The sequence below is a fragment of the Diorhabda carinulata genome, chromosome 8 (assembly GCF_026250575.1).
Source record: "Diorhabda carinulata isolate Delta chromosome 8, icDioCari1.1, whole genome shotgun sequence".
Taxonomy (NCBI): Eukaryota; Metazoa; Arthropoda; class Insecta; order Coleoptera; family Chrysomelidae; genus Diorhabda; species Diorhabda carinulata.
Window position 1 is genome coordinate 18,130,619 of NC_079467.1, and position 21,040 is coordinate 18,151,658.

The following is a 21,040-nucleotide window of genomic DNA, read 5'->3' on the forward strand; positions in this document are numbered from 1 at the left end:
ATATTCTTCAGTTTCCTATCTATCTTAGATCACTTTTTTCTTGGAACACCCTTTAGACTAAAACTTGTAAAATACGCAAAATTTGTTTAAGAATTGAATAAACGTTTATAAAGTGTCACTTAATTGGTTGTATTATGAAAATATTTCGCTTTTTTGATTTTATATTTTCAAATACTCCATCTTGTGATGGACATAAAATTTCCTTGTGTTTGTTGGAGCCTCTTTTGTTATAATGTTTTTTCCAGAAGGTGTGATATAATCCGTCCCTGAGATACAGCCAACGGCCGTTCTTAGTGGCCCACCTGGTGCTTTTTTATTGAAGCTTTGTAGATACCTACGAAAACTTGACATTTTTCACGACCTCTTAAACGGTAGTTGTGTTGCGTTTAGTGAATTCCCATTTTTTTAATGAAAAGTAGCTATTATAATGGACTCTCCATACAAAATTTTGTATTTAGGATTATCAAGGGCTAAATTAATATATAGATCTATTTTTCTCTTTCTAATAAAACACCATTTTTCGAAACTGATGATTGTATTAAACACTTAATAATAGTGATAATGTACATTTGGTTCATGGTGGTGAACATACACATGTTCATGGCCATAATGAGGTGGTGGTAAATATTGTTGACGACCAAAATGAAGACCAAACCGTAGTCCCAATCCAAGTATTAGTCCCAACGTTCGTTTATTTCGAGGATTTTCTGTTTTCTCTGTTTCTTCTGCCAGTGTCGTCAGCAGAATCATCAATAACGCCAATATGGATTTATACTGGAATTAAAAGTCAAGAAGAGGTTAACAACATAATGTTTAACTGGATAAAAAAAATAGATTAATTTGGAAATTTCTTATTTTGTTTACAAATGAGTAGATAGAATATTTTATACTTTTAACGTTTTTTTATCTCTTGAAAAGATAGTAGGATCTTTAAAACAAACCCGATTATTCTAAATAGAGATGGTATCTCAAATAAAAGTTTTCCAAAAATAATGCATCTATTTTAAATTAGAATTAAACATAGTAGATAGATAATTGAGTAAATATTGCTATATAACGAGTAGCATGAAGTAGCAAACTACTCTCAATCACGTGGTACTTGCCAATACTTCATTTCCAACTTTCTCAATTAGATTTGTTATGACAACGACCATAATCCCAATGCTGTGATGTACGGTACCGCTGAGGAATCGAATGATTCGAATGATTCAATCACACCAGGGTGAGCTATCAGTGGTCAGGTCTACAGAACGAGATATAACTTGGAATGTAGCAAATAACCCCTAAAGAAAAGCTCTAAAATCGTTCCCAAAAATATTGTTAAGAACGTTCTCTTCCTTTCGTCGCTACCAAACGAGCTCTATGGTTTTAAAAAATTGATAAACGATGGGGAAATGTACAAATACAAATACTCATCAGAGGAATACAAGAGAAACAAATTTTGGGCATTACTGGGATCGTATGGGCATACATCAGCGCAAATAATTTCTAGTTTCTATTTTCTGCTTCGCTTACGGATTATGTGATTTGATAACATTTTACTGAGGGGATAGAATAATTTTTGATGTTTTTATACATTCTTTTCACCATTATGCTGCTAAGAGGGATATAGAAGGAGTAAATGTTATAATAAATTGGATATATGTGTGATATGAGCATTTCAACGACCATCCAGAAGGTATTTTTAAGTATGAGTTGCATATAATTTGAGAAGTAAGAGTTGAAATATGTTGATTTCCATTCTGGAGGTAGAATATAATCAAAATACACCCACACAATGACTTTTCATATATTTCCTACCAGATTTCTTTGTTGTTTGTTTATGAATGAATACGCAATCTCATGGTAGATATTTTTATTTGAATTTGAAGGTACTTGAACACCTTAAATTCATGGATACATCTTTTGTTCCCAATATTCCATTCCAATTATAAAGCTCTCTTCAGCCACTATACTCAGTTGGATACTATAATTTCATGTTACTAATACAAACTTTCTAATTTTTGCTTTGGACTTTCTAGAAGTGATTGAAGACAAAGGTTTTTATATATTGCAACCAAAATATGAGTAAGTATTTGGGTTATTTGGTTAGCGTGGATCAATGGCAAATATTGATTCAATTTTTTGTTTATTTGGAAATAAAAATGACGTTGTTTCGTTGAGGAAAATTTTTTTTCAAAAGTTTTGAATCTAACAAGCTTATTTCCATTATTCGATGTACAAAAAGCTCCTTATACCTTCCTTAATCCTTTTTTAACCTCGTAACAATCCGATTTTCCAAAGGCAAATCCCTTCGCTCAACCGTTTAATGAATGAAAAAATAAAAGGTGTGTTTATTTTCATATGTGAAAATGCGTATGCTTTGATTTAAAGTGAACTAACCAGGATGTTCTTCTATGAAAAGTACAATTGCTCTACATTCCTTCAATTTCTTTCTCCTTTTTCATTAATGACGCAAATTACGATCTAGAAAATTCAAAATGTGATCAAATTATTAAAGAATCCAAACCAGGAAGACGTAATTATGGGATGATGATAATTCTTAACCGAAAATAGGAATAAAAACTCAGAAAACATCCACATCTTTTTGAATACAATGTCCGCGATATTTCAATATATTAGTTCGGTTCGGCTCAATTCAGTTAGTTCATTTAGTAGTTCGTTCAATTGTTGTAGTGGTTTTCTTGTGAATATGATAAGTAAAAACTTTTTTTGAAAACAGTTTTCCTGCGCTAAGAAATATAATACGCAGTAAAACTCCCTTGGAACGTCTAAAATTACCATACATCTCCATTTAAAATAATAAGTTAGGATCTATAAAAGTTATTGAATTAGACTGAAATTTAATCGAAACATCAAGGAGAGGTGTGCAGACAGCTCCTTGGTTTGCCGACACATGATAGTTTTATTACTTTGTTACTTATGATGATATATCTAAACAATACAAGCATGGAAATTCAGTAGTTGGACAGAGAACGAAAAAAGTCGATTTGAGCGGAAAGTCTTGACTCAAAAAACTTGCTGAGTAAACACCATAGATTAGGATGGGCTATAATTCGAATATCGAGACATCAATGGTTTTTATGAGATACCCTCTATATTTCAAATCAAATCTGCAATGTAAAATGAGAATAATAATACTTACTTTGAACATTTTAGTATCACTAGTCATTATTTCAATTCAACTAATTTACTTTGGTCAGTAAAATTTATATAAATTGTGTATTATGCTCTTATAGATTGATTTTGAAAGTTACTAAGAATAAAAACAAATTAAATCGTTTAGATACAGTTATTTAATTGAAGCATGTCATTGTAGTTATGGCAATATTACGTCAAACGTTGTATATCAGATTGAATTTGCAAGAAACACTTTTAATGAATAAAAAAATACGATATTAACATAAAAAAGTAAACTATATATAAGAAATATTGATGAATAACTGAAATGATGCATTTCATGGTATAGTACAGTAAAATAAGAGGAATAAGAGAACACATTTTCATGATAATAAGTATTCGAGGAAAAAATTTGTTTACCAGAAAATGAGTTTAAGAAGGCGAAAAAATTCCAAGTTTGAGTTGAGAAAATGCATTTTTTAATATATTTTTAATACTAAAACGCTTAAAAAGAACACTTATCATAATTTTTTTGGCTATTCAATCGTCCCATACATGAACTATTTGTCGGAATAAGGTTTTACTCTCGTACATTGGCTCTCCCCTACTGAGTCTTTATCTACTTACTTTCTTTCGCGTTCCCTATCATCTTCCTCTTTTCTCCTTATTATGGTTACTAAAGAATTGAAAATCGTTTTCCAACGTTCCCTATTTTCTCCATTCTATTTTGTACAGTAGATGATCCTACTTCTCTCCTTATTTTCTTTCTCCCATGGGGCGCATTCATATATTACATGTTCCGGATCATCCGGGCAATTACATAGTTCGCATAGATCATTTGATGTCTTATTTTTTGAGTAAAGGTACGAAATGAGAGGTGCCCCGTTAAGAATTGTGTGAAGAAGTATGTGTTTACTATTGTTTTATGTTAGGAACCAGTCTTTAGTTCTAATGGGCCTTTGTCCCTTCTTTTTTTCCCATTTCCTTATTGTCCTCTCGCGTATCATTCTCCTTTTTCCTTCCGTGTTACTTCCTATTTTATATAGGAAACACCTTACTGCCACCATTAAATCTATTGGCGTGGTTTCTGCGATCAATTGCATCGCTTGTCCTTATACTGTTCGCTACGCCGACGTCACTCTTCATAGTCCTTTTCCTGATATCGATATCAGTTTTTTCTAGTTAGTATAATTTCACAATTCGTATCTCCATATTCGGTCTTAGTTATTGCAACTTCTAGGTTTTTATCTTTCAGACACTAAATACCGTTTTTGTTGTCTTTTTTGCTCCATTGTCACACACCTTCTAAGAGAAATACCAAGTCATACGCGTATATGATTTCGACGACTTTCACTCCAAATTCGATTTTTAGGACTTCTTCATACATTATGTTTCACATAACAGGTCCCACTACTGATCTTTGGGGTACTCCACTAATATATGCATGTCCAATCATCCCCGATATGTTTTTTCTGTTATTCAAGTAATTTTTGATACTTTTCACCAAGTACAAGCTTATACTTTCTGCCATCATACTATCTATCGTGAATTCTCACCATTGTCTTAACTGTTGACCTCTGTTTCCTGAAGTCGTGTTGATTTTCGGATACTACATGCTTTTCTTATTTCTCCCTTTCAAGTCTGTTTACTAGCAGTCTCACATATAGCTAACCAAAAGTGTTAACGAGACAGAATGGTATGTAGCAGGATGGTTCATTTGGATCTTCTCCTTTTTTTGGCAGTAAAATGACCGTGGCCTCTTTCCATTTGATTGGGAGTGCCTGTGTTTTCCTCAGGTAGTTCACCATTTGGAGAATTTTGTCCGGTATAAGTTTAAAGGCTATTTTTAATGCAACTAGCTTCAGTTCAGCAGGTCCCGGTGCCTTGCCGTTTTTCTTTCTTGGTACTACCATTTGAAGCTTATATTGGCTAAGCCCCGTCGGTTTATTTCCTCTGGTTTACTTATTATTTCATCGTGAATTGCTGGGAACAATTTTCTGAACTTAACCTAACCTAACCCTACCTAATTTAATCTAACCTAAATGATTTCTAGTTTTGAACAATTAAATCAATAAAATCCTTCCATGATGAAAAAAATTCTAATATGTCAAAACTTAAAGTGTGATTACTACCATACCGAATGTTTACTTGTTGGTTCTGCATACTAATGTTTTTATTCCATTTATTTTCAGTTTTTGAACTAAAAAAATTCTGAGAAATTCTACGAGCTACCGCAGAACTGATTTGTTATTAGTTTTTAGTAACATTTCCGTTATTTTCCAATTTCCCAATTTTTTGACTTAAACAAATTTTCTGCACTAAAAGTTGGTAATCATTCTCAATATGCGTTTTATATGAAAAGTTGAGGTATAAATTTGAAGCTCTGGATCTAGGTTTTGTGACAGTCTGATTATAAATGACAATTAAAAATAATTGGGATATAAAAAATACGCTTATGTTGCCCAATTCAAAATTTTTGCGTTTTTTGAAAATTTGTACTACATTATTCTCTTTTTCCTAAAAATATTACCCAAGAAAATCAATAGGATAGTAGATAAATACAATTATTTTGGACACCTTTTTTGATACCCTATACGTCAAAAAATATAAAAACCTCAATGAAATGAAAGAAAATGGAAATAGCTGTGGAAAAAGAAAACGCAGATAATTAATCAATTGTAGCAAGCCTCTCAATTGAAAAAGTCGTGAGGAATCAGATTTAAGTAGGTAAGTATCTATAAAAAACGGATGATTTATTATTTCTTCAAGACATTATTCAGTTTCTTTGTTGTCTTGGCTTTGTTTGGTCGACTGCCTTCAAACTGATGTTTTGGGAATGCTTACAGCTTGATTTGATTCATTGAATTTCCTTAGTTTTCATACTACTAGCAACACTCTCATACTTGTTAAATTTTCACAATTTATTATGAAGAAGTGAGGATGGTGCAGCGATAGTTTAATGCTGATCGAAAGCTCTCTAGCATTCTTGGACATCTTCACAATGAATGTTCCCTTCGTTTGTGCTGAAAGATGAAACATTGTTACACAATTATACAATAGAAACAATAAAGACGATGCAGTTAATTCGCTATCAAGAATCTGAAGATTTAATTTTTTCATAAAAAGTCACTCGTCCGTCAAACCGCCTTCGTATTATGAAATAGCATTTTAGGAAAGAATTAACAAAAAACCCATAATATCTACAAAGGATTGCAAAGGATAATTACAAGTATACGATTATTATATAGACATTGAGAACGTATTATTACGAAATAATGTACGTTAGCATACGAATCGATTGGATTTGAATAATTCAAGGCATTGTATCTTCTTTTACAATTATAAATAATTTGCTAAGCTACAGGAAAATAGTTAACTATCCTCAATTAATGTTGTTAATTAATAGTTTGCTTTTTGATAGTTCAAGAAGGTTTCTATGATCAAAAATCTATTAAAAATAAAATAATAATAGTTCTCGTTACGTAGTTGAGAAAACACAACACGTATTTTGAATAATATGATGATGGAAGTATGATCAAAACATCCAAACTTTTTTCTATAAATAGTAACATTTTTAAGTATACAGTGTGTGGCTATTAGACATCGAAACTGGTGATATAAAAAACTATATTTTGATATTATATATATTTATCTATTATCATCTTCTTCCATCCCTACATGGTTCCAAGTGAATTTTTTATTATGAAGAAGTGCAGAGTATTTTTCAGCCAGTTTCTTCAGGAGGCGCGTTGGTTTTTTTCACTGCTTCAACGTACTCAAATCTTCACATGATATCACATTTTCTAATTAGTTAGAGTCATTTCTTTTGCATGTTGAAATTTTTATGTTAAATTTGCCATACACATTCTTTTAGATTCAGCAATCGTACGAATACTTAAACGATGGTCAGATCAAACGAAAATTATAAATTTTTTTGATATTTTGAACCGTTTTTTGACGTGGAAGAACGATCAGAAAGTGAATCGTCTTCAACAACATCTTGAAAGTTTACACTTATTCAAAGAAATCACAAGTTTAAGTTGCAACTTTTTCAAGATTCGGTTAGGTTAGTTTCGTCAACGGAGGCGCTGTATGTTATCGGAGGTCTTATTCCAATCGACCTTCTGGCGAAAGATAGAAATAAATTCAAAATATAAAATAATGTCAAGAGCCGAGATCATTGATAAGTGGCATTGATAAGACTGTGAACCTCATACTAAAGGTAGGTGAATGGTATGATTGTCAGCATATCAAAGGCAGTAACAGAGCATATGCGAAAAGAATCGGAAGGACTGTGGACGGAAGACGGGGAAACACAAGTAGGAGACGGAACGACAAATAACAAAGGAGACCATGATGAAGAAAATGTCTGCAAGTGAAGAAAACTGAAGTGCCAACAAAAAAGTTTTGAGAGAATTCTGAAAATCAAAGAAGTTGATTGGAGAAGAAGGTTTGGTAGTCTGCAGAATAAAGAGTCACTGGCTTCTCACATGTGAATCCAGAGCTTGTAGCGCGAATAAAACAGAGCAGGTTTAAGTGAGTTATACAAAATCTGAAGTCCCACACACCCTCAGCTCACCAACACGAAGTATGCGTAGATAAATTTTTTCCTCTCATGCAAAAATGGTTAGGCTAGGCTAGGTTATCTCAAGACCAACAGTAGAAGTGTTCACTTTTATATCTTTGTTTCCTCCGTGAAATTCCAAAGAGTAGGCAGATTCAAGCCTTGGAATCATCCAAAAAAGGAGTGATCCGTTATAGGGGTACACTTTAATTGATTAAGAAAAAACTTGTATACTTCAGTGAACTGTAACACTTTATTTTGAACATAAAATATAATTCTCCAGTATAGCACCCTACTTCGCTGATCATTTGTGGTGAACTAACTTTTATTTCTAAGCGCTGTTGCCGCTTTTACAAACCATGTTTTATATACATCAACATACCGCCGGCCTTGAAAGTTGCAGTCCTTTCAATACTAAAATCATATAAAATATAATGATACACATCAAATAGTAAATATATTAAAAACAAGTTAAGAATGAGTTAGTTCTTAATTCAATATCACCAATGAAAGTTTTTATTTTAGTCATTTTTCACTGTCACTTTCTACCGGTAGCACACAAATATTGGTAACGGGGCGTCGAATTCCACCACTTTGGGTGTTGAAATCCACGACTCGGACAATATAATCGTGCCCTGAATGAAGCTGAGTAGTACGAGCAAGTTTCCAGTTGGATACAAATGTATTATTGTCACCTTGTAATAGGACCAATGATCCTAATTTCAGAAGATTTAGGTATCGCTGTTTCTATTTAGAACGAGCTTGAAGATGGCATAGATATTCCTTCTGCCACCTTTTTCAAAAATGTTGAATTGAAAATTGAAGTTTCTTAAATCGATGTAGGTGGTCATCGGGTACTTCTTGTGACAGTGACTCAGGCAGGGCATTAAAACTTATTCCGATTAGGAAATGTCCTGGAGTTAACGGCAATAAATCATCGGGGTCTGCAGTTAAAGCAGCGAGAGGACGGGAGTTGAGGATTCCTTCTATTTGAATAATCTGGGTTAAAAATCTTTATACGTGTAATGATTTTCCCCAATTACTCTGTTTAAGTGAGATTTTACCCTTTTTATGCCCGATTGATTTGTTTTGAGGCTAATTCGTTTGAAATAGTATCATGATTATTTTTAAAAAAAGTATACATTGCTGAAATTTTTTTATTAGCACTTACAAAATTCGAGCCATTGTCCGAAAATAAATTGGGTGGAGCTCCTCTCTTTCCAATGAAGTTCAGTAACAATATCTAAGTGTTTTTCGATCTTTTAGTACAAAAGGTCCCCCGAAATCTAACCCAACATTTAAAAATGGAGAACATCTATTCTAGCATCCGGAAGATCACCCATCAGAACCTTTAGGTTGGGCTTTTATAAACATCAACATCCATTGCGTGGAGTAGAGAGATTGAGATCATGGAATCGGATCACTTATAACATTATGGAATGATCGTTCAATTATTATCAATTACTATTACGATTTTCTATTTGATAAAAGAAAATGTTAAACGTTAAAAGGAAAAGTTGAAGGAGTTGTACAATTATGTACTAATAAAATTAACTTTTTAACTAAGTGCCTAATGGCTTAAATACAACTCTTGAGACATAATATATTATAAAAGCTCTCATTTTCTCTGAGAATTTATTGGTTCGTGTAAGCATATCTTATTAATTATTGAAAAACTATGAGAATATAAACCGATATACAATTACCCCCACATAACATTTTACGGTGTTCGCAGACCATCGCTGTTTCGAAATTGAAAATCCTATCTATATAAAAAAACGGTTTATGAACACAGTGCAATCCGAGAAACTTTTATAAACGACAAGTTAAAATTTATAATTATGAAGTTACAGTTATCGATTAAGATAGCGATAGGGTCTATTTGTACTATGTTTTTCATTATATTAGTTGGATTTATATTTTTTCCGAAAATGATAACCTCTAAAGTGAAAGCGGTAAGAGAATTTATTAAAAATCATCTCATTTTTTTATGAAATAATTTACATCTCAATTGAAATCATGAGCACAAATGATAAAAAACAAGTAAAAAGTTGTTGCACTCTTGGTGGACATAAGACCAATATCTAAAATTTTGAATTTACCCATATTTTTTGGTACAGCTGTTCTTTTTAGTTTCTGTTATCATTTTTCATCGTCTTTTTTTCCAATTGCAAATTTTCAACCAAGATATCTTATTAAATCGACAGTCAAGTGAAAATGTCCTAAACAATTTAAATAAAATTTATGATTATAGTTCATAAATATCAATATGGGCTGTGGTTAATTTGCATTGAGGATAACTAAAGATAAGAAATGTTCAGTGTAGACCAGGTTAGAAGCCTTTAAAAATAATAAAAAGTGGAGAAAATAATAGTAATGGATGTAAGAAATGGTTTACCTCGATTTCTGGTAAAACTAAAAGTCCTATGGAAAAAAGTTGAAAGGCGATGTTGTAGGTGATAAGAAGATCTAGAGCTTTTGTATTCACACTTTTTTCACATAACCTCAACATTTATATGAAAAATTGAAAAATCAAATTTTTCGTTTTAAATTTTCATCTTTTACATAAAATATTTTTTTCACACAATTTTTGTGGAAAGTTACCTTTTCAGGTCCCATAGACACTGTAATTCATTTGACTTGATATATTTATTTTTTAAAGTTATTTTGATATAATATCGACTAAGCACCCTAATTTTCAAACGAAAGTTTTTCCGTCAAAATATGGGCTTGGTGAGATCTCCATTCGTGGAAATCTCTACTTTTTGACAGTGTGAAAAAATATTACCATCACTATGGTAAAATTTCTCAGAAAAGGCAAAAAATAAGTCGAAAAACTTCGCATCCAAAATATTTTTCGATCATTATGTACTATTTTTAGATATTTATTAAAATTCTAGAATCTAATTACTTATATCCATTAATATACATTTCCGTGTAATTAGAGCAGAAAACTTCAATAAACAACTAAAAATTGTACGTAATGATTAAAAAAATAAATTCGGATGTTAGTTTTTTTCGTCTTATTTTTTGCCTTTTGTGAGAAAATTTACCATAGTAATGGTTATATTTTTTCACATCATCAGGAAGTAGGGATTTTAACGAACAAAAATCTCACAGGTTTTTGAAAAAAAGCGCATATTTTGAGGGGAAAATTTTCGTTTGAAAATTAGGGTGCTTTTTCGATATTATGTCAAAATAATTTGAAACAATAAATATTCAAAATCAAATAGATTACAGTGTATATGGGACATAAAAAGGTAACTTGTCACAAAATTTCGTGGAAAGAGTTTTTTGTGAAAGATAAAAATGGAAAACGAAAAAATTGATTTTTTAAATTTTTACATAAATTTTGAGATTATTTGAAACAAGTGTGAATATAAAAGTTGTAAATCTTCTTATAACCTAGAACTTTGTTTTCTGTCTTTCTTTCCATAGAACTTGTAGTTTCTCCATATATCGATATAAACCATTTTTCACCCTTAAAAACTCACCCACCTTTTCCCTCCTGACCTCAGATCACCCATAAATTATTTTTTCTTTTATTTTCATCATATTCTCTACCTTTTGCAATGTATTTCATCCTACAATTATTTTTTTTCGGTTCCAAAAATTATCGACTTTGGTCTAGTATGGCTAGATAGGCTTTCATGTGGTAGGTGATTGATCAATTGATGAAATTATACAAATACGAGGGCTGCTATTCATATTGGATATGGATTTATTGGTTTTTCAAATTAAGATCAATACGCTTTTGCATCAACTGTATTCACAGTTGTAAGAAAACGTTAACCTCACAATTTATTTTTGATCGGCGAAAACAAGAAGAAATCTTTGGGTACAAAGCTAGGACTGTACGGCGAATGACCCATCAATTCGACTTCTTCTTTCAATGCTTATCCATTAATGGATGTTGGCGACCACATTTTTCATGGCTTCTATATCTCTAGCGGTATGGATCAATGTCTGAATATCTTGTATACCCGTCCACTGGCTCACGTTCCGCAACCATGACATTCTCTTCCGTCCCAATCCTCTCTTACCTTCAATCTTGTCCTCGACTATCAGCTGAAGGAATTGATATTTATGGCCTCGCATTAAATGGCCAAGATATGCAATCTTTCGTTTCTTCACGATGTTAAAGAGTTCACGGTCTTTATTGATACGCCTGAGAATATCCTCTTTCTTCACTTTGGAAGTCCATGGTATCTTCAGGATTCTACGATATATCCACATTTCGAATGCCTCTAATTTGTTGATGTTTTTTACCTTAAGGGTCCAACCCTCCATCCCGTAAAGAAGCAATGACCAAACGTAGCACCGCACAAGTCTCAGTCTAAGATCAAGATCGAAGTCGGTACATGTAAATACATTTTTAAATTTTATGAATGTACTTCGAGCTTGTTCAATTCGACGTTTTGACTGTTCAAAAACGTTTTTGTTTCAACTGATGTGTGAGAGCTCGCATTGTTGTGGTAGAAAGTAATTAGTTTCCTGCGATTGGTTTCCCTGATTGTTTTCGAACACTTTTTTTAAACGAACTGTAGCGAAGGGCTACCACGATTGAATTTGGAAAACCAGCGAATCACGGTTGATTGGTACACTGTTGTTGGTTTAATCCACGTCGAAAGTTATATAAAATCATAGCACGAAAATGTTTCTAATATATGTGAAGAAATCGGATAGAATTCGTATGACAACACATTCTGAATACGTTCACCATTAAAAATGTCAAACTACATGATGCCAATGTCAGATTTGATATATTTAAATCAATATTACCATATCTCAAAACTTAAGTAGCGGCCCTCGTAGTCGAAATAAAATCATATTTTGACCGAGTATTTTCGTTCAAAAAAAGCCATTGAAATTTGAAAAGAAACATGAAAACTAAACGATTTATCACCATTAAGGTCTAAGAAGGTTGATTTTAGAAACTTCCCGTGAATTGATTTTCCCTATTTGCTCTTATCAATTTCAAGGGTAGACGTTTTTTCTTCTGAAACTCTTTGTCTGTGAGCGTTTTTGTCTATGGAGCGGTCTCGTATGGTTCGTGATATTCCTCTTATTTTCTTCTTATATCTTCTCGACCTTCAGACTGATTCGACCTGTTTATCATTCTGTTCACCTATTTTGAACTGATTATTTCACATTTAATTAAAAAATACCAGTAACTCATTCTTTAGACTTCCTATTTTGGTCACAACGGTGAAAAATCGAATAGGAAAAACATTATTAGTACAAGGATTATAGAGAAAATATGATCCAACCTTGTGAAAATTAGAAAAAAAATCTAGTATTATTCCGCACGACAAACAACCTACTAAATTACCCCGACGTAATCTTCCAAAACTATCATTAAATTCGGAGTATCAATTGTTTGTGGAACATAACAAATAATTAAATACTATTAGATTAAAATTGTCCCTGCTTCCATATTTGTTTAGTTTTCATAATATTGTTTGGTTGTCAATGATAAACTCATATTTGCTGTAAATATGTAATATAAAGGTTGTCTCATGAATAATGTTTACTTTGTATATTATATAATCATACAAGAAAAAAGCCTTACTACTCGAAGTATATCCCATTGCATTTTATAGCTTCTACTTAACGTTCTGCAATCTTTTGAGACGCAGATAAATGGCAATATCCAAATAAAAATGAAGTTTAATTACAATACAGCCCTCACCTGACTCTTCAATACCTGAAAATATATCTAAACCCTTAGAACAAGACATTGAAAAACCAAACTTATTACAAAATGATGCTTATTTGGAAGATATGTCAAATAAGCCGAAATGCTTTTAATAAAATAAGAGAGATTTAAATATTTCTAAACAAGTTTCAGAATTGTCAAGACTGAAAGAAAAAAAATTTTCTCCCCGGCACTGGAATGTGTTTTTCCGGAAAGGTATAAGGAATCACGGTTATTTTTAAGAGAAAAATATGAAAAACTTGTTAATAAATTTAGGCTTCAATCAATACGAACCAAACGACTGGCATTTACTCATTGACAGCTCAAAACGTAACCTGAAATGAAGTCGGAAATTCGTGTATAAATTTATAAATAGTCTCCATCATTACATATAAAAATGAGCATTATGAAAATACCGCGGGAGCGGCATTTCTAACATTTGTCAAAAATTTCCTCAGGTCATTATGAAAAGATTTATATCGATTTATATTGATGGCTCAAATAAGATAACTTACGAAAGATACTCGATTCAGAAAACCTATAACTGAGCTAGAACTAAAGTCCAGTTTTCGTGTCTGTGATGCAGAATTTGTTCTACTGTAATCGAAAAATATTATGAATGAATATTGTTGCTTATTTCCAAAGTCTACACATTACAGAAGAGCACTGAAAGGACGTTTTCCAGAACTGCGTGATTCATTTCTTTTCAATAAAATCGTCAACACCTATAATTATTGTAAAGTAGTGTTATGCATTCACCCACAAACAAAAAAGTGGAGAAAAGCGTACATTTTTCAATTATAAATCATTAAAATTTTTCCTAAAATCAAACAACACTGAAAATACATCATTATTGGTTACAAATTCAACCGCAAATATTCCTTTTTTCTCACATGCCTTTTAGAATCGCATTTTGTTGATATAAACTCTCATTCTTATTCATATGATCAATATTTCTCTTTCCTTTCCTTTAGAGGACATTCATTATTTGTATTTCATATTCGCTATCAAAAGAAATCATTACTGGTAAGTGATATCCCCGTTGGACTTAATATGATGCAATTAAATAAACCGATGAAAAGTTATGTAAATATTATTCGAAGAGTGTCCTGTTACATAAAATGATTTGTTAGTAATTATTAGTTATTAAACGTGATACTAAACAGGTATTTGTTTTTGTATCCATATGAGAAAGCTATGTGCAATTCATCATTGTTTAATGCTCGCTCACGTGCTCAAGAGAATTTTTTGGCAATACGCACCACAAGAACAGTCAAAGTATTGGCCACAATGTTTTGGAATTTAAACAAAAACCTTTAGGAATTGGCTTCTTCAATGCATTTATTCCAAGCAGTATAGTCGCTTGGCGTCATGTTGATTTAAGCCTATGAACTCTACCACCTTATTTAAATTGGAGTACATAGACTCTTTGTCACTTATATAATGGACATGTATAACTATTGCTCGTCATACTATGAAGCCGCTTCATTTACTACAGTTAAATCCCATCCAACGTGCAAAAGATATGATGAAGAAGAGATGTTCCACTTTGTAAAATCCTCTTAGTTTTGTAGTTTAGTTATCCTACTAAGGTGAAGCTGCTTAAAACGAAGTGTCATAAGCAGATACCTCCTATAATGAAACGAAAATGGAATTTTTATTTTGTTTGCTTAGAAAAGTTTCCTAAAAATCTACCGTTATTAATTGTGAAAGAAAACGAATTTCCAAATTTCATGAACAAAATCAAGATCTGAAGAAATAGTTTACGGTTAATCATTTTCTAATAATGGAATTGAAAGAAAGTCAGGATCAGTTAGAAAAGCGAAAAAATGTCAAAAAAAAGAGAGAAGTTTGGTTGAAGCGGTTCATGGAAAACTGGGAGTCAGTTTGCAAAAATTGGGCAGAAATATGTAAGCAACATTCCAACGAAACAGAATGTAGGTCAAAAATCGAGAAAATCTGCATCCAAATATTCTGAGAAACAATAAATGGAACAAAAATCAAAACCTAGAGTGTGGCCAAAAGTTTTGAAATTCTTATCGACGACGATTTCACTTTAGAAGGCGAATTATAAGAATCATTATTGAGAATAGCAAGAAAGTAAATTCAGAAGTTTATTCAAGAAGATACAAAACGTTCAATTCGAAAGTGTTGCTATTTCAGCATACATTTGTACTTCTAGAAATTCCGTAACTGCCTAAATATATGGAAAAGAGTGTGTTAGATCTAGATTGATCCATCTAGAAAAAGCATGCTAAAAGAAATTCTGTGTTTTGACGAGATAAAGCCACTGCTAGGAATGTTCCTAATGTGCCTTAGCTGACGCCTATAGAACAGTTTTGTCGAATTTTGAAGCTAAACGTATATTATAAAGGTGGGGAAGTAAGCCTCATTCACCATAGTCACCTAATTTAGTTCGTCTATTATTCTCAAACTTTAAAGAGTACTTTCGTAGAAAGTAATTCAATAAAAATGAAGACATACGCGTTGCTTACATTTTATACAGCAATATAATTCCTTTGCTGTTATTTTGTTTCATACAGCAAACCTAATTAATAATATTTTCATACATTTAAGATGGTTAATTTGGGCCACGGTATGGAAATAAGAGAAATGTTCCTTAAAGTACCGTTTCCATTATCATTTAAGATCTATATATTCAATGTAACAAATCCGATGTCTATTCAAAATGGTGGTATACCTGAAGTCGAAGAAGTAGGACCATTTTGCTACCAGTAAGTGGTTTTAATATTACTGCTTAAAATATAATCTACTTTCTAACGATTTTAAGAGAATGGAAAGAAAAAGTTGACGTTACTGACGATGAAAACAACGATATTATCAGTTATTTATCCAAAGATACGTTTACAAAGAAATCAGCATCTGGTTGCGTTTCTGGTAAAGTTGTAGTTACCATACCTCATCCAATGATACTAGTGAGTTAGATACATCAAATTAAGAGTATAAGTTAAGAGTTTTCTTATTTTATTACAGGGAATAGTAAATGCAGTTTCTAGAGCAAAACCCGGTGCTTTATCTCTTATCAACAAAGCTTTCAAATCAGTTTACGAGAACCCCACTTCTATATTCTTAACAGCTACAGCAGACGATATATTATTTGATGGTGTTGTCATAAAATGTGGAGTTACTGACTTCGCTGGTAAGGCTTTATGCTCACAATTAAGAGAATCTGGTAGTCTCAAGATAGTTAACGAGAAAGATTTAGCATTCTCTCTATTTGGACCGGTAAGTTTTAACTTGTTCATCATAGTTTCAAGTATCTTCACTATTTCTTAATTTACACTGAGGTTTCTCAATGAACTGTTCGAATTCTACAAGTATTTCTATACTTGATTTTTAAGAAAAATGGTACAGAACAAAAAAGGATTAAGGCTCTTCGTGGTACTAAAAACTATCACGACGTCGGCAGGATTGTTGAATACGATGGATCCGCGCTAATGTCGAATTGGCCAACAAAAGAATGTAATGAAATATCAGGAACGGATGGAACAGTTTTTCCACCGATGCTGTTGAAAGAAGAAGGTCTTGTATCTTTCGCACCAGACCTATGTAGGTGAGTTACTTCTTTTTGATAAGCAAGAAAGGACTTTATAGTTTTGTGTATTTCAGATCTTTGAAAGCCTTTTGGGTTCGGAAAACAAAATACGACGGTATACCAGTTAATGAATATACAGCGTCTTTAGGAGACATGTCGAAAAACGAAAACGAGAAATGTTATTGTTTTACTCAAGATAGTTGTTTGAAAAAAGGCTTAATGGATTTATATAAATGTGTTGGGGTACCAATTTATGTTTCGTTACCACATTTTTATGATTCTGACAAATCTTATTTGAATGGCGTGAAAGGTCTTAAACCAAATAAAACGAAACATCAAATTTCTATTCTGTTTGAGCAAGTGAGTTGATGTTAATATCGCTTCAATTGATTATTACTAATTTTTTTCTGTATATTATAAAGACTTACAGTGGAAACCGACAACTCTGAAAAACAATGCAATTGATAAGTACAGTGTAAACAGCTTTTTTTAGAGTCAAAATGTCTAGTTCTTTAGAATGATTTAAACTCAATATCAATAAACTATAATAGAGTTTGTGAAGTTTATATTGTACGGAAATTGTTTTTAACTTATTAAATAATAAGAAATGTTATGAATATTCATATGAAGCAAATATAAAATGGAAAACGATAGGAGGACCGATACCAAATATAATTATGCAGAAAACTGGAGAAGAAAAGCTAAACAAAAAAGATTTTTTAAAATAATCATGACAAAACTAATTAGATTTATCGTTGTAGCTTAAGAAATGCATTATATCATTTAATGAATATAAATAGGGGGTAAACAATGTAAAGTATTTGTGTTTATGGATAAAAAAACAAGAAATCTCAAAGGCATAGTTGAAAATACAGAGGTATCATCTCTTTAGATGTAGAACATTTATTTTTACCAGTGTTATATGATACGACAAGTCAACATCTTGACAATTCACGAACCTGGTTGATTTGACAGCGGTACAAGTGGAAAGCAACAGATAATTAAGAAGGGGAGGAAAAGAAATAAAAAAAGTTAACAATAACGTGTGAAGAAACGAAGGTAGAACGTGACAAGCTATTTGTGTGACAGTGTGTGTGCAACGTCTATTTATTGATTAAGCGAATCACCCCACGATCAGGTCCTGACAATAGGTATATATTGTCTAAAATTAGTAATAATTGTATTGAATTTTGTGGAGCACTTGAATAGACTCTTCCAGAAATATTTCTGGAACTTACGTCTTTTCCTTGAAGGCAATAGTGAATTAATCAAGACCCCAAGTTAAGGTATACACTAGTGTTTGATTTTTTATTATTTTTCTTATGTGGTAACCTTTCTAAAATTTGTTGAGAGGTTATTTTTTCTAGAAACATTACAGGATTTCTGAAATGTCTTTCCACGAGACGCCACTGGTCTCAAATGTCGCCTTCGGTAATTACCAGCTGTTTCTAAAACAGACCTTCCTTTCTAGAAAACACTTTCCTTAACCCTCAGCATTAACGGGTTTCGATCAGAAACTAACATGGAAACAACATTTTCACTCAGTAATCTATGAGACACGTAGTGCTTTATACAACTGCTACAGAATGGTCGGAAGAGCGTAGGGCTTACAACCCAAAATGATGTACAAATCCAAGCAATATAACGGACAATAAAATAGGCATCTTAGCAATCTAAAGGAATGTGATCATTAATATGGTCACAAACACCATGTCTTCGAAACAAAAAACTATGAAATTATAATAACAAATCGACAGCAATGGACATATGCAGAGATTGCGCTAGGCTTATTAGTATTCTACACTTATCCCGAAAATGTAAAATTGACATGTAGATGCAGGAATATATGAATCAAGAACCAATCTCGTTATCCCATTGGGCTCAGAACTTTCCATTTCCCGGGCGGAAACATATGCGTTTCTTACAGCGATTCCTGCGCACAACGTAGCTACCGAAAATACCAAGATATTTATCCTGTCAGATATCAGAGTAGCCCTGTAAACACTTGACACCTATTTAACTGAGTCAATGCTAGTATGGAACTGCATCGAATCTTTAAACTCAATAGGAGCAAACAATAACGTTAATCTTACCTGGATACACCGGAGTACACGGCAATGAACAAGCTGATCATCTAGAGAAAAATACTTTCCTAAGACCACAATATTTCATAGATTTCCCAAAAATCCTTCGTGATATGGTCATTAAGAAGTGGGAAAACAAAACATAAACATGGAACGGTCTGGAACAATCGAGAATATTTCTCTTCTATTCTACCAGTTGAAAAGGCCCTTTAATTGAACAAAGATGAGCTGAGGAGAAATATTCGTATGCTTACTGGACAATGCTCGCTGAACTGCTACCTGAAGAGCATCCGAGAAATTTTTGGGAGCTCTTGTCGCTTCTGTAAAGAGCCATAAGAGACCGCCAAACCCCTCCCTTGCGACTGCAAGGTAATCTATAAGCAAAGACTATGGTACTTACATTCAAACTTTTTAAAACCAGTAGAGGTAAGCCGCATAGCCCCTAATAGGCAGCTCACTTTGCGAACTCGCTGATACATGACTGGTAAACAGTCTGGGGTACAAAATAGACCAATAGTTCAAAGAGTTAGCAAGGTAAATTCACAATCCTACGACCTTGCTAATTCTAATTCGAAAATAGTTGTAACATCAGTGTACCTTGTATATAAACATAAACATAGGATTCATGTGAAATTATTCATTAGGATTTCGCTTTCTCACTTTTCTTATCATGCTTTGTTGTCTTCTTCTCTTCATGTGCCTGTACCAGCTTGAACATCTTTCAACTATTTTGTTTCCTTTTGGCTCCTTCTTCAGATTTTTTGTGATTATCTTATTTCTCAACCGATCCATTCTAGTTTTTTCTTGCTATTTTCGCTAGTTGTTTCATCACCACTGCTACCATTTGTTGCCTTATTTAGAATATAGTATATTTAGTATTCCGTTTTCTATGAATTTATATAGATGTGCTCACTCTATTAGTGGCCCGTTTATTATTAAATGTTCTCCTTTCGGATTCAAAGCCATCCTTTTGCATTTTTTCGTCTTTAGTTCCATTATCAGATCTTCTATTATCTTTATCCATATGTCTTTTTTACCGATTCTAGGTTTCTGTGGCCAATTATTGTTTTCCCTGTTTTTTCAAATTTTCTCATTATCCTATCCATGACAAATATGAATAGAAAAGGACTAAGGCTATCTCCTTGTTTAACCCTTCAGGTTTCCACCTCATCCTTGCGTTATCTTTGTTATCATCCATTTCCTTATGCAATCCCATGGTGGAGTCAAAAAGGAATTTCTTGGGCTACTGATATAATCACGTAAATATCAAAACGTATTTGAAAGCTGGATTTACTATAAAAGTGATAGATTTTGATAATGGTTTATTTCAGCTTACTGGTGGTCCTGTTTCGGTCAAAAAACGTTTACAATTTAGCATGCCATTGGAACCTAATCAAAAAGTGGATTTATTTAAAAATTTCTCTTCTACTGTGATTCCAATATTTTGGGTGGAAGAGGTAAGTTACTCATAGCAATATTTTCATAAGGATTACTAAGGATATTCATCTAATCACTCATCAAAGTGGGCTAGATATCATCCTTGTCTAAGAGAAAGCTTCATATTTGATTATTGACTTAAAAAAGAGCTCACAACTCAACCTATATCCCAAGCATTCTCCTTCTATTATTATCATTGTTTATATTTTCTTATATTTGTCCTGAATCATTTGGTTCCTTCCATTTGATAAATTCAATGGATATTACGCATATTTCATCATTTCAGGGTATCGATTTAAACAGCACCTTCACGAAACCAATAAAAATGCTTTATACAATGAAGAAAGCGGTAAACATTACAAAATGGCTCATACTGTTGGCGTCTGTAGCTGGTCTCATAGCTTCGGGATATTTATTTTTCAAAAATAATCAGACAATTTCAATTACAAGTGTGAAGGATATCAAGAAAACTGCACCTGTTAGTGGAATTTCAACAGTTAATGGACATATGAATGGATCCGTGGATGGAAATTGAGTTAAAAACAAATATTTTCATGCTAATAAATTGTAATACAAATAAA

At 32.5% G+C, this 21,040-nt stretch overlaps 1 protein-coding gene across 1 annotated transcript; it reads left to right on the forward strand.

Annotated features, from left to right (window-relative positions):
• Positions 1-9,396: 9,396 nt before the first annotated feature.
• On the forward strand, positions 9,397-21,040 carry LOC130897176 (sensory neuron membrane protein 1-like). The gene is made up of 8 exons (XM_057805899.1): positions 9,397-9,639; positions 15,960-16,117; positions 16,174-16,318; positions 16,377-16,628; positions 16,745-16,956; positions 17,013-17,298; positions 20,354-20,479; positions 20,746-21,040. The coding sequence occupies exons 1-8, from the start codon at positions 9,526-9,528 to the stop codon at positions 20,992-20,994; spliced, it is 1,542 nt and encodes a 513-aa protein (XP_057661882.1). The 5' UTR covers positions 9,397-9,525; the 3' UTR covers positions 20,995-21,040.